At 39.9% G+C, this 27,482-nt stretch overlaps 3 protein-coding genes across 3 annotated transcripts in view; 1 reads left to right on the forward strand and 2 right to left on the reverse strand.

The window, feature by feature from the left end:
• rftn1a (raftlin, lipid raft linker 1a) overlaps positions 1-7,829 on the reverse strand; it is a 26,482-nt gene extending 18,653 nt beyond the window's left edge. The window contains exons 1-2 of the mRNA XM_034124334.1: positions 7,617-7,829; positions 153-304 (exon numbers count right to left, since the gene is read on the reverse strand). Coding sequence (XP_033980225.1) covers positions 153-300 — 148 coding nt within the window. The 5' untranslated portion in view covers positions 301-304; positions 7,617-7,829. The remainder of the gene's footprint in view (positions 1-152; positions 305-7,616) is intronic.
• A 613-nt stretch (positions 7,830-8,442) lies between these two features.
• dazl (deleted in azoospermia-like) lies at positions 8,443-13,524 on the reverse strand. The gene is made up of 10 exons (XM_034125135.1): positions 13,408-13,524; positions 12,645-12,761; positions 12,368-12,459; positions 11,882-11,933; positions 11,725-11,791; positions 11,478-11,617; positions 10,852-10,932; positions 10,597-10,647; positions 10,151-10,220; positions 8,443-9,765 (listed from the first exon to the last, which is right to left on the reverse strand). Exons 1-9 carry the CDS (start codon positions 13,408-13,410, stop codon positions 10,176-10,178), a joined length of 648 nt encoding a protein of 215 aa, XP_033981026.1. The 5' UTR covers positions 13,411-13,524; the 3' UTR covers positions 8,443-9,765; positions 10,151-10,175.
• Positions 13,525-16,830: 3,306 nt separating this feature from the next.
• The window catches only part of dnah3 (dynein axonemal heavy chain 3), a 31,704-nt gene continuing 21,052 nt past the window's right edge, over positions 16,831-27,482 (forward strand). The window contains exons 1-21 of the mRNA XM_034124947.1: positions 16,831-16,848; positions 17,322-17,423; positions 17,533-17,740; positions 17,896-17,941; positions 18,033-18,201; positions 18,301-18,493; positions 18,831-19,026; positions 19,559-19,684; positions 20,959-21,154; positions 21,239-21,418; positions 21,532-21,662; positions 21,745-21,850; positions 21,944-22,122; positions 22,258-22,442; positions 22,583-22,706; positions 24,930-25,083; positions 25,554-25,698; positions 25,861-26,072; positions 26,194-26,285; positions 26,427-26,541; positions 26,747-26,863. Of these exons, the coding sequence (XP_033980838.1) occupies positions 16,831-16,848; positions 17,322-17,423; positions 17,533-17,740; positions 17,896-17,941; positions 18,033-18,201; positions 18,301-18,493; positions 18,831-19,026; positions 19,559-19,684; positions 20,959-21,154; positions 21,239-21,418; positions 21,532-21,662; positions 21,745-21,850; positions 21,944-22,122; positions 22,258-22,442; positions 22,583-22,706; positions 24,930-25,083; positions 25,554-25,698; positions 25,861-26,072; positions 26,194-26,285; positions 26,427-26,541; positions 26,747-26,863 (2,994 nt within the window). The remainder of the gene's footprint in view (positions 16,849-17,321; positions 17,424-17,532; positions 17,741-17,895; positions 17,942-18,032; positions 18,202-18,300; positions 18,494-18,830; positions 19,027-19,558; positions 19,685-20,958; positions 21,155-21,238; positions 21,419-21,531; positions 21,663-21,744; positions 21,851-21,943; positions 22,123-22,257; positions 22,443-22,582; positions 22,707-24,929; positions 25,084-25,553; positions 25,699-25,860; positions 26,073-26,193; positions 26,286-26,426; positions 26,542-26,746; positions 26,864-27,482) is intronic.

A 27,482-nucleotide genomic window follows, 5' to 3' on the forward strand; every position in this document is an offset into this window, starting at 1 on the left:
AGACAAGAAGTCACATGGATATCTCATCTCACTGGGTTTCAGGAGCCAAGCCAAAGGAACACACATAGATGGAGATATGTACAATATTTAGTGCTCACAGGAGAACTGTTAAACAGGAATGATTGACAGGACCTAGATAATTTCATCCATACCTTCTTTCCCCAGCAGAAAATCCAGGAAGTGGTAGGTGTATGCCACGCCCACTTTGGTCTCCACCTGAGGCCTTCGCAGGGTGGAGTAGATATTACCCGGGCTTCGCCTCTCTTCTGCCTTCCGCAACTTAGGAAGCCTACACCCCATATCTCTGTGATTTAGGAGAGGAAGAGAGGAGAGGAAAAAATAAGTGTTAATAAAAAAGATGAGAGATGAAAAGAGAAAAACACAGTGAGAGTGCTAACAAAGACTCAAGAGGGAAAAATTGAGTTTCTAAATATACAGAACATATTAGCACTTCCAACAGAGTGTGTGCGCGCGTCTCTGTGTGAGTGTGTGTGTGTGTGTGTGTGTGTGTGTGTGTGTGTGTGTGTGTGTGTGTGTGTGTGTGTGTGTGTGTGTGTGTGTGTGTGTGAGTCTGTGTGTGTCACAAGTTGGAATGCTTTCTCACGTGTGAACTCAAGCTGTGGGAAATAATGTATGCTTCAAACTCTATCTCCGTTCCTCACACTCACACTCACACGCTGCAGTAAAGCTGAATTATGAAAGTGTCAGCCATTACCTGCTTGCTGGGCTATGATACGGGCATCTCCTAATCAAATGGGGCTGATTGGGAGCGACATGTTTGATCAGAATGAATTAAAGCAGAAATGAGAGCGATTTCCTGCCCTGTCAAGCAAAGCGACATGTGACTACACGGGGAGGAGAGGAGAGACGTTAAACATGTTTTACTGCTAACCAATTTATATGTTGATGCAAGTAGCCTTGTCGCACAAAGAAATCTATGGTATTGTAAGAGTCTTTCAGATTTTGTAAGGACCAGGAGAAACCCTCAAGCGTAGGAGATTGGAAACACAATTTGAAGATTGCCTTAAATTCCCTTTTAAATTCCTCCTCTCCAACAGGCAATTTAGAAAAAAGATGGGGCAAAAAACGAAAAACAAAAAGAAGTGAGTCTTTTGGGAGAATTGGTAAGTGGAAGTGAATGAATGACAAATGGATGGAGGTTGGGAGAAGAGAGGACAAGAGAGAGGGGTAAAGAACAAGAGGAAAAAGGGCGTGGTCAAATATCATCAAGCTAATTGGATGTGACAGCGTCGAAAAACTCAAACCATCACCGCGGTTACGCTTAATATCCCCGTCTGCCACGGCTTGTAAGTGCCACACGGTGAGGTCCACATCTGCATATCTGCATATCTGCATGTCTCTGTGTGTGTGTGTGTGTGTGTGTGTGTCTTCCCTAGAGGCAGGTCTATATCTGCATCTCTGTATCTGTTTAGGGAGCATGGAGAATGACACAGTCACTCCCATTGAGCCAAGTGCACAGACATTAACTCGGCTAACGATCCTGACAGACGACATTAAGCCCGGTGTGTGTTAGTGTGTGTGTGTGTGTGTGTGTGCACGTTTTGGTGACTTACTTTGATGGTAAGTGCATTTTCAAAAGGTTACAAAGTTGCAAAAGGCAGCATCTACGTGACATTGTCATACCTCATCTGTCTTCAAATGGTACACTGTCATTTTAGAATTTGCAAAAACAAGCAATTAGGAGCCATTATTCTTTCTATACAACATGCTCTTTCATAATGAGGACAAACCAATGGAGACAAAGGGGTGAAGCTTGGGAAAGAGGAGGAGAAACAGAGAGGCAACAGTATATCTCATCTTATTCTTCCCTCTCTTTTTCCTCCCACCACTTCTCTCTCCTCTTGACCTGTGTGCTCCTCTCTCAAACTCGCATTAGCTCTTCAATGTGTCATCGCTCAATTCTCTGCTCCTGTCTGACCCATGCCTTAATCACCTCTTTCTCTCTTTGGCCTCTGCTGGGCTTCTCTCCGCCATCCTTGATTAGGACAACTCCATTCTTTCTCCTGGTACAATGGCCTTGATTAGTCTGACAGTATACTCGTCATGTATGTCTTTCCTTTTTTTCCTAACCAATGATTACAAGAGCTCCAATCCTTACCCGTTTCATCTTCAGTTTTCCCTGACTTTTACTCTAACTCAATCTGTCCACTTTTGTTTTCCTAGCTTCCCTCAAGTATTACCTCTTCGACCCGTTCCCTTAACTCTACTCTCTTGATTCTGCTATTTAATTCATAATTGTCAAACCATCCATTTCAACTGTCCTCAATTCTTCTTGTAGATACATTATAACAAAGATACTTAATAAGAAAAAGATAGCGCTTTACAATTGGCGCCAATGGTATGAAATGGTATAAACTTCCTGTCCCCTAAATGGGCATGGTCTAATGTACTTATATTTTATTTTGCTAGCATTAGATATAGAGCTAAAAGAATGTGGTTAGCATTACCATAATTGGTTAGCTAGGTCTTTTGCGAATGTTAGTTGATGTTAGCTTAAAGTTTTGACACAGTTTGACTAATACTAACGCAATGTTTTGAACGATTTTGAGAGTGTGTGTTATTGGGACAGACAATTCAGAAAAAAAAGTGTTTTCTCCAGACCTTTCTGTCTGAAAATAGCCATTTTATTGTCAGAATCTTTGGAAGCCATGCAGCTTGTAAGAAATGGGGCCAATATTGACTTTGGTGACTATGGGGCCAAGGAATCAGTAATAATCTGTGTTCACTTCTCCCAGTGGAGTTAATGGTCTCAGACCTGAAGCCAGTCTCCTGAAGGGGCGCGGTTGTGATAAAGCCCATGTGACAAAGATACAGGAAATTGACTCTTAGTGTGGCGCCTCTTTTATAAAACATTGATTATAATGTTACATTATGTCCTTCCACGCTCCCTCCCAGGCCTCAAACCCTCTCCAGCCATCCTCCGTCTGTCCAGTCCTTCTGTCTGGTGGCTAAATGAGTTTTCACAGCCAAAGTGCTCCCCCACTGAGCCTTTTAAGTCCCATAAAACTATTACACTGTCTCCAGACAGACAGCCAGACAGTCAAGTAGGTCCTGGTACATGAATAAGTTGGAGCGTATATCCACTGCTACATATTTCCCCTCCAGGGCTGTGCTTTAATACGCTCTGTCTGCAACAAGGACACAGGCAGGTTAATGTGGGAATGTTTATCAGGCATAATCTGTGGCTGGGAAAAATTAGGTTAGGGTGGAGCATAGGATAAAGAAGAAAAATGTAGTTCAAATATGATAATAATGGTAGCTGTTTGACAATTGGGAGGAAGACAATGTGAAGATCGGCATATAGGGTAAGAGAAATTGTCTGTGGGGAGAGACTTTCTCACCCATCTTAATACAATTTATTACCCCATTGCAAATTACCTCAATTTTCTAAAATGTCTTTATGCATAATGCATTGTGCAGTGCTAAAAAATCATAACAATTTGGAATATCTTGCTTACTATTTTGCTTTGGGCAGTTGGATGTATTGCTCTCAAATGAAACCTGATTGGCTCTGTAGTCTTGGTCTTGACTAGCCTCCAGCCCTACTGTTAGATCCTACATGTCTTTGTCCTTTGTATTGTACGCGGATGGTTCAGTTTCAAAACAAAAGGCCTCGCTTTAACAGATGAACTCTGTCTGCACCATTTAGAAACAGAGCTCTGTAATTGGACACAACGTGGAATGAAAAACCAAAGTGGTTGTAGCACGGGAGAAACTCCCAGCGCCTCCTAGACTCGAGGCCTTTTCGCAACATATGAGGCCTTTTTCTCTACATGTTGACTTCAAACAGAATCTCTCGCTTCTCCACACAAGCATACAGACAGAAAAAGGCCTTGACAGCTAAAAAACTTCCATTTAACACAGAGAGACGGGAGAGACAGATAGATGAAAGAAGTGAAAGCGACAGAATGGAGTGAAGAGGCAGATAGACACGGAGTAGCAGAGGGCTTCTCATTAGAGAGTCTCTTGTAACCGAGAGTTTTGAAATGACAGCAGATTTACACGAGAGTATAATCCGTCTGTGCTATGCCACTGCTCTGCTACCTCCCGTGCCACTCAGAGGGGGGGGGGGGGGGGGGGGGGGGGGGGGGGGGGGGGAGTCTGCTTTCCAAGAAACAGCATTTATCCGCTGCAGAGGGAGAGCTACTGTACAGACGGGCACACAGGCTTGGGGTAATTAACAGTAAATATAGAAAGAACCACCTCTTCAATTCACATTTTGTTTTCTTCCTCCCAAACAATTACAGTAGATGGTAAATATAAATATAAACTCACTAATCATAATCCTCTACTGCGCTGACTAGCTACAGGTAGGGACAGCTGTTATATTAAGAAATAAGTAAGCAATAATGACATAGTTTCTAAATTACTTCAAACATGGATGTGTTGTTTCTGTTCTGCAATTTCTTGTTATTTGTAAGCCGCTATATACACCAAGACTGATTTATCTGCAGTACACCAATAATATGGCCAACACACTGGCTGATTTAATGGTCTAGCTCTAAATGCAATATTTGTAACGTCATCCCATCCATTTCTTCTGTGGTTACAGTATGAGTGTGATAATGCATTTTGAAGCATCCCAATAATTATGGGCTTAGCAGAGCAAATGCCACTCTGCGCTTACACATGTCCCTAAAAATATTGGTTGGAATAAATCAAATTTTTTAACAAATCTTCCAGAGCATTAACAATAAGGGCCAATGCCCATAGCAGTGTGGCATTTAGCAAAATGTTACGGATGTGAAGGAAAGAGCAAAAAAGGTGTATAATTGCTTCTCTGATTCTCTCAAACAAATAAAACAAATGCCCATTGGTAGTCGAATCTCAGCCAAACCAGTATAGTTGCAAGACACAGATTCAATTCAATTCAATTAAAGTTTATTTATATAGCCCAATATCACAAATCATATTTGTCTCAGAGGGCTTCACAAATCAACAAACACAATTGACAATGTAAACGCAATGTAAAACAATGTAAAAATAACAAACGTATCTTACAAGATCAATGTGAAAATACCAATTTAAAGAGGAACATAACACAATGACACAAATACATTTAGAGTACAATAATTACAATCCCATAAAACGAAGGGTCCATGAGGATGTATAAAAGGGGGTTTAAAACCAGTCTTAACTGTACGCTGTACCAAAGAAGAAAGTCTTCAACCTACTCTTAAATGTGTGGACACTGTCTGCCTCCCTAATCGTCACTGGAAGTTGGTTCCGGAGGAACGGAGCTTGGTAGCCGAAAGCTCTAGCACCTGATCTTATTTTGTGGACTCTGGGAACCACCAACAGATGAGTCTCTTATCCATACAAATATTCTATCTTAAATGTTGAAGAGAGGCCAAGGATTCTACATATGTTACTAATTAAGGGTCTTTATTGAGCTGTTATTCAAAAGACCAAAATGTAATGCAGAATGTTGATCACGACTACGTCTTGCCACCTAAAGAAAAGTGGTTTGCTGCATATAATACAAAGCAGTTGCCAGTTGTGTTGAGTATTTTTCATCCTATGCACAAAACTGATTTACAACAAGCATCTGCAAATAAAACTGTCTTTACTGGCTTCCATTCTCCTTTATTATAGGAATTTATGGGCCTGCTTGAAAGCCATAATTCCTACTACCTGTGAGTGCACTGCCTAATGTCTATGCAAGGAATTCATAGTCTATCAGCAGTTTGACTCTGAATCAAGTTCCCTTTTATAGCTGCGTGATTGTTTACCAGCAAAAAACACAGAGGTAAGTAAATAAAAACGGTTGCATTATTGTTAATAAACCCTTAATATATTATATGTGATGTTTTTCAATGAATTTCTAAATGAGAGGTGACAGACTGAGTCCTGGGGAGTGGGCTTCCCTCCCACTGGGTTGGAGCTCCTCAGTTTCTATCTAGGGGTGGGGTACGCTGCTGATAGTGGGGGTGACAGCAAGAGCAGAAGAAGGAGGAAGGGAGAAAGGGGGAGAAAGGGGGAGACAGACAGAGGGAGTGAGGAAGACAGACGGAGAGCAGACTGGGAGCATGTCAAGTTGCCTGGAGGGAGGTGTGATTCCTGCAAGCAACAAAGTAGTCACCTCAAACGGCGTTTTAATGAGGCTGCATGGGGAGGATAAAAAGCAAATTATGACATTGATGTATTGGTTGTCGCAAAGCCTATTCTTGTCCAAAAAAAAATAACAGTTTATTAACAGAGGAAAGCTGTTAGGACCGGGGAATCAATTTACTAAACCCTGAGGTACGCTTGGACATAAATCCAGTAGTGTAAAGTAACTAAGTTCTTTACTTAAGTACAATTTTGACAGACTTGTACTGAACTTGAGTGTTTCCATTTTTTGCTACTTTGTACTTCCACCACATTACAAATCACAGGTAAATATTGAACTTTTACCCCACCTTATTTATGTAATATCTTTAGTTACTTTGCACATTTGGATTAATGATATGAAATATAAACCATACATAATAGGACTTTAGTTACACCTGGAGTAACATTCACAAGCTAACCTGCAGTATACAACAACAACAAAATTAGCTGCACCTTTACCAGCTTAAAAAACACGTTAATTCATCGATAACCAGTACATATATATTATATATAAGACAATCTGCATAATGAGTACTTTTGGTACTTAAAGTACATTTTGATGCTTATACTTATGTACTTTTACTTGATTCACATTTTGAATGCAGGACTTTTACTTGTAACAAAGTATTCCTACGCTTTGGTACTTCTACTTTTACTTAACTATAAGATATGAGTAGGCTACTTCTTCCACCTCCATAATTCCATCATTTATATGTTTAGACATTTCTTTGTATAGTGCTTCCTAATAGATTTCCAAGCTATATGGTGGTGAGCATCCATACATAGCCATGTGACTAATTGATGCCCGCTGCATTTTGTGCGTGCAGCCTTGCTTGAAATTACATGTTTCTGGTTTTCCCTCTTTGGTGTTTTCAACCTCAACCTCTCACCACACACACACTCGCTCACACACTCTCCCAACACGTGGCTAGCTGATGCTGCCCGTTAACGCCGGTAGTTTAGTGAAATGGAAATGATACATGACAGGTTGCTTACGCACCAAATCTTTCGCGCGCGCGCCCACACACAGGCACACTTCAGCCCCCTCTTCCATCTGCGCTCGAGACTTTTACTTCGTCACGCATATCTTGAGTTCACTTCAACCTGTGACAGCCAGCAGCAGAGGGCTTATTCATTTCGTTCCGCCACGGATAACAAATGGCACACAACATCACACAAATCAAACGAGCCGCTGAATGTCTAAACTCAAAGGATTTCTCTCTGTCACAAGAGTTTTATTGTGAAAGGATTCAAAAGATGACTCCTGACCTATACTTTAATAGGGTGTTTCCGCATGTACATGTCGTTAACTCTGTTTCAAGTTCTTAAAACGCTGGTAAATCTCATTTTGTACAGCCAGAAAATGCACATGGCTCGATAAGAAAGACAAAAATATATTAATTTACTTCCGGTGAATCATGTTGCCAATACTCATAAATGTCAACAATATTAATAAGTACATTTTTTATGTATACAAATTAACAATCAAGAGTTGCACTCACCTATCAAGTGGTCCCCAGTCTGCTCGGTGTGTTCTCTGTACTGAGAGCTCTCCTCACTTGTGTCGATGTGAGCCCCTCTCCTCTCTTTAATGTCTGTCCTAGTCACGGCTGCTAAGAAATGACACACATCAGGTCAGATGCTGGCGATCCAATGTGAGCTGAACATGAATCCTCCATTTGGAAAGTATACATCTGACTGCTGCTGAATCTCACGGGCGGCTCATGATAAACACACCGTCTCCCTCTCGGTCACCAGCGTGTGTGTGAGGAGGAGAGGCAGCTTCACACAGACACACACCTCCTCTCTCCTCAATGTGCTTTCTCACTCTTCTCCAGGTTGGATAGGATACTGTGAAACACTTTGAGAAACAGTATGAATCAAATTGTGGGTTGAAATTAAATAAACCAGCTCAGTGGTTGCATATTACTTAAAAAAAGGGTATACAATTTATAGATTTTTCAAGTTTTCACCATGGGTCAAATAACAGTTTTTGGTCACACTGCTTTGGAGAATTCATATTTCATAAGAAGCTATCCAGACTTATCCATAATTCACAAACGTCTGACTGGGGTGTAGGTAGGTGGGGCTGTTGGGTGGTCACAGGCTGAACAGGGCACCCTGGGGAGCCCAGTCGCACCACCAGACTGTGACAAAAACAAAATGCTCTGTGACCAAGAGATGATGGGCTTGTTGCCAGGGAAGACATAGGATGTGGAAAAAGCAGCATCCACTGACAGGCTTACTGTAGCTGGGAGTGTCTGAAAGCTCCATCATCGCCAAACCTCAAATATACTGACCAGTGTTCAAAGAAACCAAAGACATCCACAAGCTTAAATAACATACTTTATTTTTTTTTTTAGCAAAAACATCCAAACCCTGCAAACATGAACATTAAACCAAACTTAACAGCGCAGTGCCTAGGCTCTTCGAACAAAACAACAACAACAACAATACAATCAGATGTCTGCACACAGGAGACCCTGAGGATAATGACCATACAAAACTTAGGTCTTAGAAAAGAAAATATGTGCACCAAATACCAAATGTGCATCTACCACCATACAAAGCTGCACTTTTAGTGTAGAAAGTTTAAGGAAAATAAATGTATAAAAATAATCATTGATCAGTCATTACAGTAAAATACTTTATCATCTGCGACGCCATTAAAAGCCAGATAGAAACAGTATAAAGTGAACCATGCACAGTGAATATTTTTGTATAAGAAAGACAGAGCTCCTTACTCTAAATCATGTCCTTCATTTTCAGAGTGGATTAAAACCGCACTCAACTTATATTGCCAAATATAAGTTGATTGACAAGCAATGGGAAAAATGAATTGATGCCGTGATTGTCCTTGAGTGTGAACGTCAGGAACCATTTGAGGATGGGACGGTTGAGAAATGTGACACGGATGATCAGTGTGTCGAACCATGCTCTGTGATAATCAACTTGAAAAGTCTGGCGTTTGACCAAGACACAAAATCAGTGATACTGATTAGGCACTATAATCTAAATTGCTGTTCAGTTATTGCCTCAATCGACACCCATTTAAACGGAATAGAGCACAAAATAAACAAAACAAAATGGGAGTGCTTGAAATAATTGACCAAGTGCCCTTATACTGCAGTTAATTATATTTCTTAATTTAGAAGCATTAGACTTGAACTGGATTGAAAGTAGCATTCTACTCCAAAGCTGAAACCTGTCAAGACATTTCTACATCTATAAACTTACTGTTTATGTACAGAGAAAAAAATAAAATATAAATAGTCACAAAGGGTGAGCTTAAAAGTATTTTCAATGTTTTTTTCCTTTGGGATAACCGACAAAAGGAAGAAGAATGTGAGCCCATTTATATGGTGGAGGTGCTTCTTCCTGTGCGACTGCCACTGTGATCCGTGTGTGTTAAACGCAGTTTGACCACACGACAGCGGTCCATACCGTGTGATTAAAATGATTGTGATCAAACAAGAAGTTACAGTGGAGAGCTCCTACAGTGTGGTGTTAAAATGGGTCTCATACATTGAGAGAAGGGAGGAGGGCTACATGTATAAGAAAAACCATGAGGCATTCGATTGCTTCCAGCCGCCCGGAACATCAAGATGTCATCTTGTCTGCATTGTCTAACTGTGGCCAAAGCTGCGTAATCTAAGGGAGCAGAGGACAGACATCACAAGTTCCTCCTTCAAATTACATACCAACTCAAGATTAGCCGTGTTGGTCAGATAAAAACCATTAACCAAATGTGTGAAGTAAAGAATGAAAAGAAGGGACATTGAGGACGGAACATTAATGGACTAATTGCTAAGCAGAACATGAAGATGATGAAGCAGTTAAACACAAATAGGACACCATGTACATTACAAGGCTGACAGTATGATGGTTTATCTTTGCAACTAAATACAACACAATTAAATCATTTATTAATGTCCACTCAAATAAAATGATAGCAGAAGCTTGGCCCTCCATGGCGCATTGTTACCTACTGTATCCCTGGTATGACAACACTTAGTTGGAAATAGTGTTTATTTACCTGGCAGGGGGCTCAGTAGCTCAGACTACAGCACAGTCATCATAGTCTGGACTCCACTGTCCACAAAGCTCTACAGAACAGACATTAACAACATATTTATGTGTGTACAATCTCAAAGACATGAAAGCTGTCATCCTGCCATAAACTAGGCTCTCAAAAAACAAACATTAGAAATGTATTATTGTAAGAACTCATTGATGCACAGTCCATATTTCAGGATGTGAACACTGGCAAGACAACACCACCTAGTGGCCTGCCCAAACATTGCAGTGTGGGGACAATGTGCTGCCACAAACACTGCTGGAAAACAAAAACATTAGGTAATATACAAATAAAACATTCGATGGAGTTCATCAATCAAAGACTCCATCAATGTGTTCCTCCCACTGGCCACACAAGGTTCTCAAAGTGATTTGAACTTCTATTGCCTCTAAATGTGGAGTCACCTGATTGTCAGGCGGTGTTCTCTGGTCCATCATCCAGTGCGGGGGAGCGTACTGCGTGTGGGGGGAGAGGGGTCAGCGGTGAAACAGAGGGCAACAGACAAACCCAGAACACTGGAGATGGGGGTGTGTGGGGTAGGCAGGGACAGGTGGATGTAAGCCACGCTGAAGCCTTCATCTCATATGCAGGAGCATATGTGCAGTGCCTAGGGGACCCTGCATGGGATACTGTTGACTAATTAGTGTGTGTGTGTGTACCTGGTAGGCGTAGGGGTTCTGTGCATAGTTCATTGGCATCTGTGGGATCATGACCCCTCCAAAGTTGGGGTAGGAGTACGGCTGAAAAGAAAGCCAGGAGGAACATATAAACCACATTACAGAGAAGTATGTTAATATAGAAAACAGTGTTAAGCAGATGTTAAAATACCTATTGAATATCTTTAAACCAACTGAAGAGCTACAGGGATAAGTAACTGTTTTTCATGTTAGTGTTATTGCAAGGAATGCTTTGTAAGTGCTAGTGTTTATGACAGGTGGTATTGTCTGAATAATTCACCAACTTTAATATTATTAGTAATATTATAAATTATGCAATTGCCAACTCCGTTTTTATTTTATTTTCTGGCAAATTGAAAACTAAGATAATAAATTGCTATTCATAATGCACCTTTATTTTTGGCTGAGATAATAAACCAGCTTCCCCAAAGAGAAAATAAGCTTCCCTTGATTTAACAGAGTGTAACTGAGAGAATATTGGTATGATTGACAGCGTTATTAAAGCCCCAAAGTGCGTTTACTTGACGTGAAAACATATTTTTTTATGATATCATCTGTCTCTGCTGAAATTAGATTCTTGATAGCTTGGCTATGTTTGTCTGCATTACCTGACTGTAGGGGTTTCCACCACTGAGGATGGGTGAAGGTTGAGGCATTCCCCCTCCCATGGGTGAGCAGCAGGTGCAGTAGATGTACTGAGGGGGGCTCATCCAGGGAGCAGGGCCAACCGGACGGGGTGGCATGGTTCCTGTATGGAGAAAATGGATGAAACATATGTTTAGTATGTAGATCTTATATTTTCAATGCCAAACAAACATCCAATTAATTATCTCTGAAGTGTATGACAATACATACTGACGCTCCTTTCTTTCATGATGGCAGGGCCCAGCTTGAGTTTCCTGCCCCCAAAACAAATCGGTTGCTATTGGGAAATATACATTAACAGAGATGTTACTTTCAGTTGAAGTTGATAAATAATAAGTGATATATGCACAGAAAGAATTCCACTCACCTCAATGATCGTCTGAATGTTCACATCTTCATTGAAGTACACAAACCCGTACCTAGGAAGATTCAAAACAACTCAGAATGAAAAATAAAAAACATTGACTCAATACAAACATAAAATATGGAAAAAGCAACTAGAGCTCAAAGCCACTTGTGAAATAAGCTATTGAATATTCATAAAACTGAAATGCAAATCAACAATCTTTCAATTTCCACCCACACATTTTCACACAAGTCGATTAACAAATTCAGAAAAAAATATTCTTATGGAGGAAAATGTACGACTTAATACAAATTCAGTATTCATGCTTCATGAATGTCACACTGAATGTCACAGGACTGCAGTTGTTCATTTTTATTTAATCCCTTAGTAAAAATACCTCACAACCGTACATTTAGAAGTTCTTATATGTTAAGAACTTCACATTTGTGCAAAAATCAGCTAAATAAAGTGCCTTAAACATTAGGGTCTCCATACAGCAAAACTCACCCTTTGCAGACCCCTCCACGGTAAGTGATAATCTTTACTTCCTTAACAGCACCATATCTTCCAAAGAAGTCTCGCAATTCATTTTCATCCACCTGAAAGTAAAATAGTAAAGCAATGCCATTTTTATATACAATAACAATTTATATATGAAGTGGATAGGAAAGTTATTTTACACAAATATATGCTTGACGGCAGCTTGTTAGCCACTGTTGGTAATGTATGCAGTTTAACAAGGTGGAAACGTTATATGAACTGAACTGGCTGCACCTGATCTTACCTTCATGTCAATCCCACCGACAAACAGGGCGTTGGGAGTCAGCTTGCCCTCGGGTAAGACGTAGCCATTTGACAACTTCAGGGATGGAGACGTCTGGGTGTTGCTCCTGGGCTTGTCCTTACAATGCAACAACGATTGAATTATTGAGTTATGCGACATGAAAATCGCACAACATGCGAATTAGCTTTCTTGCGCTATGTCCACGTGATAACTGTTGACTTAATAAAAGGCAAGTTATAGAATTTAGATTAGTAGTGAAAACCAAAATAACTTGTTAAACCGACAAATGCCTTCAGCCTGTAATAAACCAATGTTAGTCGGATGCAAATTTGTCAACAGATAGCTGTTATCTTTAGTTTTTGCTAACAATGTCATGCAACATTCTGAATGGTGGCCAAATTAAGATAGTGGAAGATTACATTATGATAGCTAATTATCTAAATATCTTCGATAAGCAAAACATTGATCTATCCAACGATTGATCAGCAAGAAAGTTAAGAAAATAGCATTGACAAAAAAAGTACACGATGATAGAGTTTAACTAGCTTAACTGTGTTAGCTGAGCTAATGTAAGCTACTAGCAGCTAGTCCGCCTTTTTCTCAAGGCGAAGGGTGCTAATGAGCTAGCTGGCTAACTAGCTAGCTAACACTTGTGTTAGCACGTAGTTAGCTAGCATGTTGACGCATGCATTCACTTACAAAAAGCGATTGTATGGCTAGAATTTAGCAGTGCATTGTACATACAATTATAGCTGAAACTCACCATATTTAAAAGGATTAAAACTAGTAAGTTAGCCAGACACACGACAAAGAAAGCTGCGGCGGCGATTCCTCTGCCGACAACCGCCTCACATCAGCAGAAACCACGCCTCGTCCGCCCACATGACCGTCCGATCTCTAACACCCTATGACGTTTAAGATAACAAGTAAGCTATATAAAGTTCAATGTTAACTAGTTAGCCGGTAACTCTGACATTATTATCTTTACAGAAGCTGTAACTTAACAAGTATTTTTAGACTATTATCCTGCACTTAAACATTTTCGTGGGGGACTAGGCTTTGGCCTAAATGTAGCATGGAACTGTAATGTAAATGTTTTTAAATGTGATTACAATTTAGTTTTTGCAACCATGAAACTTGGCCTGTAAACAAAAACTCACATTACATTTATTTAGGGGAGGATTAAAAGTCAACAGTATGCCACATAGAAGAGGTGAAAATCATCTGTAAGCAAAGCTGGGAACCTGAATATAATTTTAAGAAATGCAGCTCAGGACTGTGTTATGCATATGATGATATGTATTTTTTTATTCTTATGGCATAACATTATGGTGGCTCGGATTTCTTGATTTAAACCATACTAATGGTATTCGGAAACTTATTTAAATTTGAAACTGACAAAGAAAATTAACATATCAATGAATTTGAGTATATATTTGTGAGATTTTACATTGTATTCAATTTTGTTCTAATCTTTTGAGTACATAATAAATTAGGTTAAAGGTGATTTTGAGAATTATTCTGCACTTCATCTTCTATTACAATGACACCCACAATACTTAAAGGGGACCTATCATGCAAAATGCACTTTGTGATGTCTTTTATACATAAATATGTGTCCCTGGTGCGTCGGGGAACTCACGCAGCGTCAGAAAATAAAACCCTCTCTCTTTTCCTCCGTACTCAAATCTTTTAAAAACAGGGGTACAACCAAGCGGCAAACTCTGGGGAAGAGCCGGGACGCCAATACGGAAGTGCCACAAACTGCAGTTCATCTATTGGCCGATAGGCGATGACTGCAGAAAGGAGCAATTTCCATAGACCCCCATGTTAAAATGCCCAATTTTACAGCAGAAAAAAACATGTTTCTACCCCTGGATGCAATAAATATTATTATGGATATAGTTAGATTCCACCTTCATGATTATGAATCTGTGAGTGAATTGTTTTCTAACGCGACCCTTTTATTTATATTAGGTCTTAAAGTTTTTGCATAAATTAGGGCGTGGTCACGTTGATGGACAGGTACGTGCCTCACTGTCAGCTAACAGCAACTTGTCCACTCTGCTACGCTGCAACGTTAGTTAGTTGTAGTTACTGTACTTGACCCTTTAGCCGTGTTCGTGGTGATTGTGCCTTTTAGGGAATATTGTTACAATTACCAGACAATTAAAATGTCGTGCTGTGCGCTTGAATGTACTAACAGAACTTCCAAGAAGTCTAAAATGATAATATTATACATGTTAACCCCGTTAGCAGGTGTTTGTGTGCTTGTTAGCTTAGCTTGTTATGTAGCTTATTAGCCAGCTAAGGACGTAACCCTTTATACATGTATATATATATATATATATATATACAGTTTAGTTTAGCTCCGGGCGGTGGAGTCCGGCGTTATAACTGGAGATCAAGGAATGCAGCGAAACGCGGACTTGGTTCGCCTGCAACCCGCTGTAGTATTAGCTAAATAAATGATGTTGAACAAGGCTTATTAAGCTGAACATCACCACAATTGTTCTGCTATGTATCGGTACTTCTTTTATTTTATTAACGTGATGACAAGCATTAAGAATAACAAAAAATAGCTAATTCTCTTGCAGATTGTCTCGTTTGATTATGAATGTAACGTTTATATAGGGGAACTACACTGTTTTATCAAAAAAAGTGCCACGCAGTAACTTGGTATGCATGTATTTCATGTTAGCTTAGCTTCTTAGTCTGAGCTAGCTCTGTTTACTTCCAGTTCGGAGGCAGCAGGTCCTGCCTCGGCTCCGCCTCTTTGCCCTTATTTGGAGCAGGCTGGAGCAGGCGAGAGTTAGACTCTGACGTCACTGTCGAGCCGTTAGTGGCCGACTCCGCCTACTACGGGCTTCTCGGCAACTCTGGAGAATTCTATGGGTGACGTCACGGACACTACGTCCATTTATATATGCAGTCTATGGGTACAACGAGCGGATACAGATTTGCTGCCGATCTGTCAAATCGGCAGCGGACCCACAGAAAATTGCTATCAGAAACAATGCCTGGCGTGTTTTGGACGTAATCTCGTCTTTGTTTACATTAGCAAGCCTCGCTAACACTCATAGCTAACCTGTACTGTAGAGCACATGTGTTTTAAAAAGCAGGAAATAAAAAAAGGAACTCACCTTGTGATAAACCCGCAAGAGAAAAAGCATTTGAGCTCCATACTGTTTCAGAAATAATCTTTGATGTGGTTTAGAACAGGATGGCGTTTTATCACAGCAGAATTTAACTTTATCTCCGGTAGAATTCTGATCAGGCATTAGCTCCGCCTCCTCTTCTTTTTTTTTCAAGCTAAGGACCCAAAATCCGCGTTTCTCTAACAGGGCTGCAAAAGAGGGGTATGAGCAGTATGAGGCATGGCTACAATGGGTGAACTGTTTGGTATTTTACGAAAAAACTTCACAGATATGTTTTGTATAGGTATGGCCCTACAATATATTTGTCCAATATAGCATAATAGGTCCACTTTAATCTGAAGGTCCATTCTGCAGAGTGACTGCCAGCAGAGGGCGGAATGTATCTGCTTCATGGTGATGCTTCCAGGTAAACTATTAGGACAACTCACTAACCCAACCCACAGCCAATTGTTTTCTTTCATTGCATGTTTTAAACACATTCAGAAATATCATATTATAGTCGTGGTGGTGGTTTGGTTTATGACCATAAAACACAATAAAATACACCTGGTGCGACCTGTATGAGGAAACAGCCGCCTAGGCCCCGCCCACCACATAGCTCAGCTCTCTGATAGTTGATGTTACCATGGAGACTTTCCCGGAGGAGATCAACAGTGTTTCAGTTTACAGCAACGTGATGGCTTTTCTTAGTCAAAACATTGACAGGGCAACACGTAAACCTCAAATAGCTCTGTCATTTGTGCAATAGAAAAGTGGTAGATTAATACTTCATACTTATGACTGCTGACGGACATTTTTACAAAAACGTTTGAGCTAATGCTGCGCAACAATGAATGATATCCTGCCTACATAACGAATGAAGGTAATGTTAACTGACACTAACGGTACAACATGTTTTGCAGCTTTTGCTTTCATTTTGACTCATAGGTTTTAACGTTACCGATAAAGAGTTAATATGTAAATGTTTTTCCCATTAATTCATTGACGTTTAATGTATTTCATTCTCAGTCTCATAAAAGTTGAAGAAGATGGAACGACTAAAACAGGTAACGTTAGCCTTGCTAGCTAAAGTTTAACTGTTGGCTACATTCATTGGGAAATTACATTTATGTATAATATATTGTCTGATAGAGGCCTATATGATACCAGCTATGCCTCTGTCCAGCTAGATTTGCTTAAAAAAAATTACATTGCAGCTTCTCTGAACATTGTTGATATATGGTCTGTTTTTGAAATTAACTGTATTGACTTGTATGAATTCTGCATGCAGATGGTAAGTATTTATAGTCACTTTAAAAGAACAATACAATGCATACTTGTCACATAAGGTAAAGTACTGTAACTGGGAAATAGTGTCTCAATAGACACTTGATTGCATCTTGTAACACTACGTAATAAACGAGGCTTATTTAAAATAATAAAAAAAATAGGATTTATTTGTTTATTATAATGTGCAAATACAAGTCAAACAAGTGCCAGTGGTCCTATGTGTTGCAACCCTCACCGTTTGTGTCCACAGATGGAGGATGACTCTATCTACAATATGAGTCAGAGCAGAGGATACCCTGTTCCCCCACCTCTGCCCATGGCTTGCAATGCAGAACCGTCAGAATTGTACCAAGTAAGAATATCAATCACTATCATATACACAAATGCTTCAGAGAAACCCGTTTTTTTAAACCTTGCTAACAAACACAATTTTAAAATTCATGTTGTTATTTCTTCCCCAGCTGGTCTCAAAGCACAGTCATTACCCACCCATCCTCCAGTCCAATTCTTGGACACTTGCAGTTCCCTTTAAAGAGCAACATTACCATCGTACTCCCAGTGAGTCTATTGGAAATAACTACAGTTCCCGGGCTCAGGACTTAAAGATTATTAAACTCCAGCACCGACGACACTCTTTCCGCCAGACCTTGGCAAAACCTGCAGGGCCTTGTATCCTTTCATGTTCTTCTCATATCAAACACCAGTCTGTGTGACTAATCTGCAACTGTCTGAAACTGCCATATTCTTTGTAATCTGATTACATTTTAAAAGATGAACACTGTTTTGGAAAACCAATGGCTTTTTTATCTTAATGAGGTTTCTAGCATGTGCCCCACCTGGAAAGAGACTAGCAATAACACCAAGAAGAAGGTTATTATGCTTTTAAAAGCAACTCTAAATACAGTTTATCTTTTAAGATGTTCTTTTAAACCCTTGATCTGATTTGTTCATGCTTTCACAGGGATACATCTCCTCATGCCTCACTCTCGCCTCGGCCAAAGTCTCGATCGAGGCACGTTCGTACTCCCCGCAGCCGGCCCATGAGCCCTAAAGAGCAGCTGGACATCATGAACAGCCAAGAGGAGAAGAGGAAGGCCATACAGACAGACCCTAATGAGAAAGACCTGAAAGCAAGTAGCAAGGAAATCATAAATGAACATGTGACTCCCTGATTAGAATCTTTTGACTCTTGCTTTACTGATACATTTCAATACATTTTGCTCACACAGAGGTATATGTACTACATCACCACTGGTATCCCGAGCTCTGTGCTGGCCCCTATGCCACGGCAGCAGATGATGAGCATCCTGCGCCTGCTGCCTCCAGAGACTGAGGATTGCAGTAAACACCTCCAGATTATGAGGGCAAACTTGGAAGAAGAGGTCAAAAGAGATTATTACTTCAGCCTCAAGGAGAGTATAGGTAAAAAAACAATAAAGTGGCGATGAAACTTTAATGGTGGTATTGCTTTATTTAGACTTTCTAAGCATTCCCCAGTATAACTTTAAGATTGTTTTTATTGACATTTGGACAACATAATTCTAACTTCTACTTTTGTTTTGTCCACTGCTATATATTTTCAAACATTGTGTTGCATCATGATTACAAAAAAGTACTATTCTTTCGCATATACGACCATATAGCTTTGAAGAGCTAGTCCCTCTAGTTGGAGCTTTAGTTAATCAATATTTCGTCTAAGGTGAATTACATTCTGTCAATCAGTCTAATCTAATTTGTCCTCCATGTTGTTCCTTCTCAGTGGACTACATTTTGATGGACCCATCTGAGCTGCAGAGACTGTCTATATCCAGCATCCCTAAGCCCTTTCCCAGGAGAGTGATCCGTCCCCCGGTGCCCTGGGCAGCTAGCTACAAGGAAACCCACATGTGGCAAAGCCAACATCTGTTTACTGTCAGTCAAATTATGGTCCTGCTGCAGGATGTCTGGCTTAACAGGTAACAATCTTTATGTTCCTTTAATGTGGAAACACCTTTATTTAGGTAACATTTGTTGTTTTGTTGAATTCATATGTATGATATTGTTCATCCTTCATCCTCTTTTGTTTTTATTTCAGAACTTCATGTTAATCTTGCCTTGAGATTAACTCTTGTCTAGATGGATGGATAGATAGATAGATAGATGGATAGATAGATAGATAGATAGATAGATAGATAGATAGAAAGATAGATGGATGGATAGATGGATAGATAGATAGATAAATAGATAGATAGATAGATGGATAGATAGATGGATAGCTGGATAGATGGATAGATAGATAGATAGATAGATAGATAGATACTTTATTGATTCCAATTTGGGAAATTATTTTGTTACAGAAGCATCATCAGGTTTCAGACATTCAAATACAAATACTTAAAGATGTGTGTGTCTTTGGGTACAAATCATGTATTTAATTATAATTCAATTAAATGTGCAATGAAATAAAATGGATAAAAAGTAAAAATCATAAAATGATTCTTGTTTCAGATTCTCATCCTTGAGATTTGTTCGACTGGAGGACCTTTTCTCCAAAAGCCTCCCCCTCCTGCCATCTGAGTTTGAGGAGTTTGTCCAGAGACAGTGCCAAAACACGAGAGAGGAACTGCTCCAAACGTGAGTACTGCCAATTCCCCAGACTCTACACAGCCAGACTTTCAGTTAGACCGTACATCGTGTCCAGACTTAATCATTGCAGTGTGTCTCTCATTGGCTTGTTGGTATGTACACAACAAGGACAGCTAATCCTGTTGTAGGTTCAGTCTCATGTTACCACCTTGTCCACTTTGTCAGGCTGGCTTTCAGGGGATTGCTTAACACACGGTCTCACTTTAGGATTCCATTGCATCCTTTGTTGCGTGCCTGTTGTATATCCTGTTCAACCATAGTCGCCCTGTAGGAGGCTGGCTGCATGACTGAAACATGAGCCGCTGTAATTTGTAGAAACTTGCTTCTGCTTGTTTCTATCCATGTATGTAATTTGCACCCGCTCAGTTATTCTGCAGTGCCTCAGTGTCCCATGCCAGCCGTACTCCATCCAGAGGACAGAATGTGTCTCTATGGGGTTGTGTAAACGTGCATAACCTTACTGCAGTAACTAGTGCTTTCAGTAGGGCTTTTATTTAGTTAAGAGTGCAGGAAGTTCTGCAGGTGTTTTACTTTCATGTTCTTGGAAGCAAAATAAGACCACAGGAAGAAGTACTTAAAACTTGGTAATACTACAGTGTAGTAATACTCCAATAGTAATTGTCCTGCAGTCAAACTAAACTAAACCAAAAGCATTAAAGCAACACCATCAAAATGTTCTTTAAGTACACAAAATAAAAAGTACTAATCTTGCACTTCTGTCCATTTCAGAATAATTATGGTATGTTATTAGATGCATTAATGTGTTCATAATTTAAGAGGTGCTTTTTAACTTTTGTAAAGCTTTTGTAAATGTTTATCCTAATCGATAATAATTAATAATGAACTATTTGTTGCATTATTCATCCAAATCTGAATTTTCAAAGCCACTAAATCTGTAAGATAAATGTTGTGGAGAATAAAGTACAATTTTAAAGTATGAACAAGTTAAAATACATGAGTAAAGTACAAGAACCTCAAAATTGTGTTCAAGAACAGTACTTTAGTAAAAGTACTTAGTTACTGTCTTCCACTGATTACAGCAGAGAGACGACGCATGTCCACCCGCGTTATGCGAAATAAAATACAAATTCAGACCTGTCACACTTTTTTACTTTTTTACCATTTATATTTTTTATCCATACATCTTAAAACACTATCAATGGAAATATTTGTATTTATATGACCTGTCATGTCAGTTCTTTTTGTGCTTTAAAATTAAACACAAACCAAGAACTAAAATGATCACGTCCATCTCCCTACAGTTGGCTGCCTCACTGTGCTTCACTCTTTGAGACCTTCGAGGACCTGTGGCTGCCTCTCATACCCAAGAGTGAGGATCTAGCTCCATTCAGCGTGCAGCAGTTCTTCAGCTGCGTCGCTGCTCTCATGTCCCTGCAGCTCCGAAGCTTGGTCCAAGACTCACTACAGGACCTGTTGTATTTCTTCTCCATTCACAAGGTTTGGACATTACTCAGAGTTGATTCCTTTTTCACATTACTGTGAGCGAGGAGCACCCAAATGTATTCTTACTGTGTTCTTCAGGAGGGCAATGACTTTGGCGAGGTGTTTGATGAGATGACGTACGTTCAGCGTCAGGTGCTGCTGGTTAAGCTTCAAGTGGACGAGCCTCACATTGACTTTAGTCCGAGCTTTCAGGAATTATGGGAGTTCATCAACAGAGCCTTCATGGAAATCATCAAGAGTGCTGAGGAGCTCCCAAGGGTACAGCGTCCCCCTGGCAACACATGCTTAGATGACGTTATTAACATTTATTTTGTATTACTCAACACACAATGCTGTTTCTGTTTGTATAATTTGTGAATTATGCTCCCCAGGTGGAATGTTTCCTCTTCCCCGATATCCAGAACTTGTACCTACGCACCATCAGTCCCGATGAGTCCCTGGTGACAAACTTTATCGACAAAGCCAAGGACATTTTGCATAAGAACACTGTGGGGCCCACAAAGTAAACACATATAAGTGGCATCATTTACTCTGATGTTCTGGCAAGTGTGAAAGAGCTGCTAATACTAAGTCTTTTTCTCCAGGTATTTGAATGAATATAAGAAATACAGCAATCTACTGGACCATTCAGCAAAGCAAGAGATATCAGCTTTCCTCGAAGAGAAACACTCCTTAGACGGATTTAGAACGGTGATTACATCTTTCCATTGGAACACGTTTTGTGTTGGCAACTGGTCTTTGTGTCTAAGTGTCCAAGTCCTCTCTCCCTCTTTCAATCTTCAGAAAATTGACAGCGTTAACCACTTGTGGAAGGAGATTGCCTCGCTGCGTGTTACGGTGCCTATGTCCATGTTCTGTCTCGACGCTGGCAAGCTGAATGATGACTTGTGTGACCGTGCTGAGAAACTGAAAGACCAGATCGTCATGTTCGAAGTGGAGGAGAACCGAGAGCTGAACAAGGGGTGAGTGGAAACTCTCTGCCTCCTTAAACTTTTCTAACCTGAACATCAAGAAGGGCCTTTTACAGAAAAACTTTTATATGTATACATTGATTTGAAGAGAGAGAATGTCAACCATAAGCTAACCTTCTTTCCCAGGATCTGTCAAAAGTACCAGGAGATTACCGAGACCGTCAGAGGCATCCCAGAAACTACAGATGAGTTGGTGTCTCTCAACCAGTACATTAAAAAGACCAGTGATGTGACCATTCACAAGTTGATAGATGAGATTGAAGCGGCAGTATACCGCCTCAGCTTCCTCCTGGACTATGCCACTCTACCCTGTATGTGAAACCTCTCATACCACCATAGAAAACACATTTTCTTTTACATTTCATTCATGTTTGAGTATACAGTAAATCCAAGCACATATGAACCAATGTTGGAATAAATGCAATTATATACGTCCTTTCTTTTACTCTAGCTGGTGACTTGAGGTTGAACTCCCGTGTTTTCAAGTGGCCCAGTCAAATCCTGACTGAGCTTGACAACAACAAGAATCGTCTGGACTCCATGAAACTACAGGCTGAGGACTATCTCCAAACCAGGTTACTGAGTATACGTCTTTCACACAAGTTGCAGCCACTACAGCTACTACAGCTCCAGCTAAGTGGTGTGTCCCTCCTCAGCTCCACCCAGTCACCAACCAGATCATATTTTTTGTCTCCAGAAAGAGCAGAATTTCAAGTTCAACTTTCAACACATCCTTGTAATGTCACACAATGTCCATGTTTTTAATTATCTATTTTTCACACATCCCTCTTACAACTGCTTTAACACTAGAACCGCCAGAGGTCGCTGTATACCTAAAACCGCCAACGGGTCAAATTTACCCGCTATTGATTTTCAAGGTACAATGTTCTTTTATTTATCATACAGAACAGTGAGTTTTGATCGCACAGGGATGAAACGTATACCAATAGAATCTGTGGACTCTCAGCTTTTCATATGATATAGTTTGTGCAGATAGCATGAAGTATAAAATATCGCTACCAGTGCTGATTTAAACGCTTGGTGTTAGACTTGTGTTTTGTTTAGGTACAAATCTCTCTATCTCTCTCTCTATCTATCTATAACTATCTATCGATCTATCTATAACTATCTATCTGTCTATCTGTCTGTCTGTCTGTCTATCAGAGTTCCCGTTAGCCGGTAATTACCGGACAATGACCGGTAAAATATGCTGAAGTCCGGCAAATCTAAATCTCTCCGGTCAAAATGTCCGGTCAAAATAATTTTCCCTTAGCGCAATACCGCATCAGTTGCGCCACTTATGTGACAGACAAGAATAGTATGTGACAGACAAAAGAGTATGTGACAGACAAAAATTGTCAATTCTAATGTCTAACACTTAATGTGGAGAAAGAGATGTCCTGTATGGGTTGATTGTGCGTTGATCTGTTGGTAATGCCTCGGGGTTCCGGTGGGCATGTAAACAAATGCATAATGCTGCGCTATACTTTGTGGCCTCATCCGGTTGCATAGCGACGCTTATTGTTTAGGTGTCTTTTAACAAGCAGGTAGTCATATCATTAGCTAGAACTAGCTAGATCTGATCGATATGGACATAAATGCGAGTAAAGTCTAATCTGACAGGAGAGAGAGATCGGCTGCTGCTGACGAGTCGACACGCAGCTCTGCATGATCCCCTGCAGCGGCGAGCAGAGCAAAACACACTTCAGGTTAGAAAATCACACGTAGCTATTTTAATTACCTCTCAAACTACCTAAACTAGTTATAGATATGTTTAGTTTTACTGTCGGGTCACTCATTACTGGATCCGCGAGCTGCATGATACTGACGGGCTGTCAGGAGAAGGAGAGAGCGCTCCGTTTATTATTCCCGCGTTTTTGTAAATTACTGTACACTTTTGAATAATGTAGTTAATCTACTATAATTAGTTTTGTTTAATGTCGAATCATATCAATTTGTTTTAAAGCTCAATAAATAACAAAGAAGACCTTTAACCGGCACTTATCTAATTTTGTCCGGAAGATTTCAACTTTAACGGACATGTTGACCGGCAAAAAAATATTCTAACGGGAACTCTGCTGTCTATCTCTCTCTCTCTCTCTCTCTCTCTCTCCATCTATCTATCTATCTATCTATCTATCTATCTATCTATCTATCTATCTATCTATCTCTATCTCTATCTCTATCTCTATCTCTATCTCTATCTCTATCTCTATCTCTATCTCTATCTCTATCTCTCTCTATCTCTATCTCTCTCTCTCTCTCTCTCTCTCTCTCTCTCTCTCTCTCTCTCTCTCTCTCTCTCTCTCTCTCTCTCTCTCTCTCTCTCTCTCTCTCTCTCTCTCACTCTATCTATCTCTCTATCTATAAGGAACCGCAGTAGACAAAAGGCATTGCTATAGCAACATGTCATGTTTACGCTGCATTTTCTATGAGGTAAATATTGCCCGCTGGCGGATATAGGTATAAATGGCATTTTGTTTGAGCGATTTTTTCAATCTGACTTCATATTGACCATTTTTAACAACAGAGGGTGCTACATAACACACTTTCAGGAAAAGTCACGGACTGGGAGACTTGACTATTTTATTGAAAAAAAGTGACATACAATTAAAAAAACAGCTGCGGGTAAAATTGACCCGTTGGCGGTTCTAGTGTTAAGAATCCCAGCATCCCTAACTCCAAATGTCTAACTGTTCAGAAAATGTGTGGCTTTGCTCTGATACTCCAAAGGGACTGTAGTGTCTCTAACGCTAACAACCGAAATGACATGTCATATCTCCGTTTCACTGTCTCAGGATATTAGAATTTGCTTATAAGCTGAAGAATGTGGACAAAGCTATACAGGCATTTAAGAGGAAGGAAGTGATGAACATTGAGGAGATGAAGAACAATGTGGGAAATCTCAATGAAATCACTGCAAACCTGGAGTCTGCTGTCACAGAACTAGAGGTAAGAGATGTTTCTGATACCACAATTGCATATTTGGTTATCCTCCAGCTTTCACATAAGATCTAAGCCATTTGAAGTGATATGAGTTCCATAAAAAATGATAAATCTGTAAGAGAAACATTTAGAAATATAAAGAGCAATTAAGATAAGATAAGATATACTTTATTGATCCCAATTCTTTAGAATATAAACAATTATAAAATCTCACAATAGAAAATAACACATGAGTACAAAATATACAAGTTGACCGTGAAGATAAACATTTGCTATCTGACAAATAAAATACTATTGAAGATCCAATTTACAGCTAACACAATATAAAACTAGGATATTATTTAAGTGAGCAAGGATCAATACATGAAAGAATAAATGAATAATAATTGTATGGCACTCCTTTGTTGTTAAAGCTAACATACTGTAGATCATGGTACAGTAGGTGGTACATGTTTATATGAGCGTCATTTGTACAGGAAATCAACAATGAGCAGACTTTGCTGGAGAAGGAACAGCGCGAGTTCCCGCAGGTCCAAACTCTGATAGCTGACAAACAGCCATTTGAACAGCTCTGGACCACAGCACTAAACTTTCAGTGCATGTCAGAAGAGTGGATTAATGGTAGGCGGATCACACTTGTGAATATTTTTTACATTTTCATACAGCTACTGGCTGCATTTTAAAAACTCTTAATAGCACAAATAACACCTCACTGCACACAGTAACTGCAAGCAGGATGCTCAGCTGTTTTCACATTGGTGTACTTCCTGTATTACCTCCTAGGCCCTTTCCTGAAGCTGGATGCTGAGAAAATCTCCGATGAGCTGGACATCATGTGGAGGACCATGCATAAATTGACTAAGTCTTTGTCTAATCTTCCCGGGCCTTGTCGGGTCGCGAAAAACTTCAAAAACAAGATAGATGAGTTCAAGCAGCACCTGCCCATCCTGACGACCATCTGTAACCCCGGCATCAAAGAGCGCCACTGGGAGACGGTCAGCTGAACCTTTCAGTTTCACTAGATCATCTGATAGAAATGAAGTGTCACATTGTAAGTGTCCTACTTGTCCTGTGATCCATGAGGATGAATAATGTACAACACTTGTCTGTCTACAGATCAGCAGCATTGTGGGCTTTGCTGTCAAACCGGACGTGAGCAGCTCACTGCTGAACATGTTAGAGCTGGGGCTTTCCAAGTTCTCCAAAAAGTAAGACACTTTTTTGACAGTACACAACGTTTGAATACATGTAAAGAGAAATAATGTATAATATTTTTAGGGTACACTATGGTTTAAAGTAACACAGAGTTATGGAAATCATCTGAAGCTGATGAATGACCTCTGTCCTAGGTTGGAAGAGATTGGAGCAGCAGCTAGTAAGGAGTACTCTTTGGAAAAGTCCATGGATAAGATGAAAAGTGAATGGAACGAGCTCCTGTTCTCTTTCACGCCATACAGAGATACAGTATGAAAATGCATTTAACATTTCAATATAGATATATAAGTGGATTGATATTTTTACTACTCCCAAATAAATAATCTTACATTTTTAAATATTACAAGAAATTGGCATGTTGGTTATGTTACTGTCACCAGCTCAAACTGCCCATCATTTCATGCCCAACATTGACATTAACCTGTATTAAATACTTGTTAATATTTCATTATAGGGTACCAATATTGTGTCAGCAGTGGATGATATCCAAATGCTTCTTGATGACCACGTAATTAAGGCGCAGACTATGAGAGGATCACCTTTCATTAAGCCCATCGAAGCTGAATGCAAGGTAAGACATGACGCCACTCTCCAAAAAGTTTATGAAAGTTGAAGAGCCATCATACATAAATAAGTTTGTGTAGTTTTGAAGGTCTGTGTGTGCACTTTTGCCAACTAGAGTCACAGAAGTAACTCTTGTGTTTGAGATAAGAGGCTGCCTGAGCACAATTTCATGCCAGAACAAGTAACAAAATTGCCTGTTCTGCATAAACACAACTGCAGCTGTGCCACTTTATACACCAGTGGAAGTGGCTTTGCCATAAAATTACCATTCATCAACGGGTTTAAAACCTGTTTTTAGGAATCAGGATAAAATATTCACTACCCAGTAATCATCTGAATCCAAATGTTTTTATGGACTAGTTTACCTTATGTTTTTGTGAGTCCATGTTTTATAGCATTGAAGGTCCCATGTCATGGCCATTTCTACTGATCATAATTCCATTGTGGAGGTCTACTAGAGTAGATTTATATTGTGCAATTTTCCAAACTCACATTGGTTTCTCATACAGCATCTCTGTATAGTACTGTATGTGTATTCACTCTCTGTCCTAAACGGCTTGTTGGAGCTCCTGGCCCCCCCTCCCTGTGAGCCCAGTGTGCTCTGATTGGTCAGCTCGCCCACTCTG

Source organism: Trematomus bernacchii, unplaced genomic scaffold (assembly GCF_902827165.1).
Source record: "Trematomus bernacchii unplaced genomic scaffold, fTreBer1.1, whole genome shotgun sequence".
Lineage (NCBI taxonomy): Eukaryota > Metazoa > Chordata > Actinopteri > Perciformes > Nototheniidae > Trematomus > Trematomus bernacchii.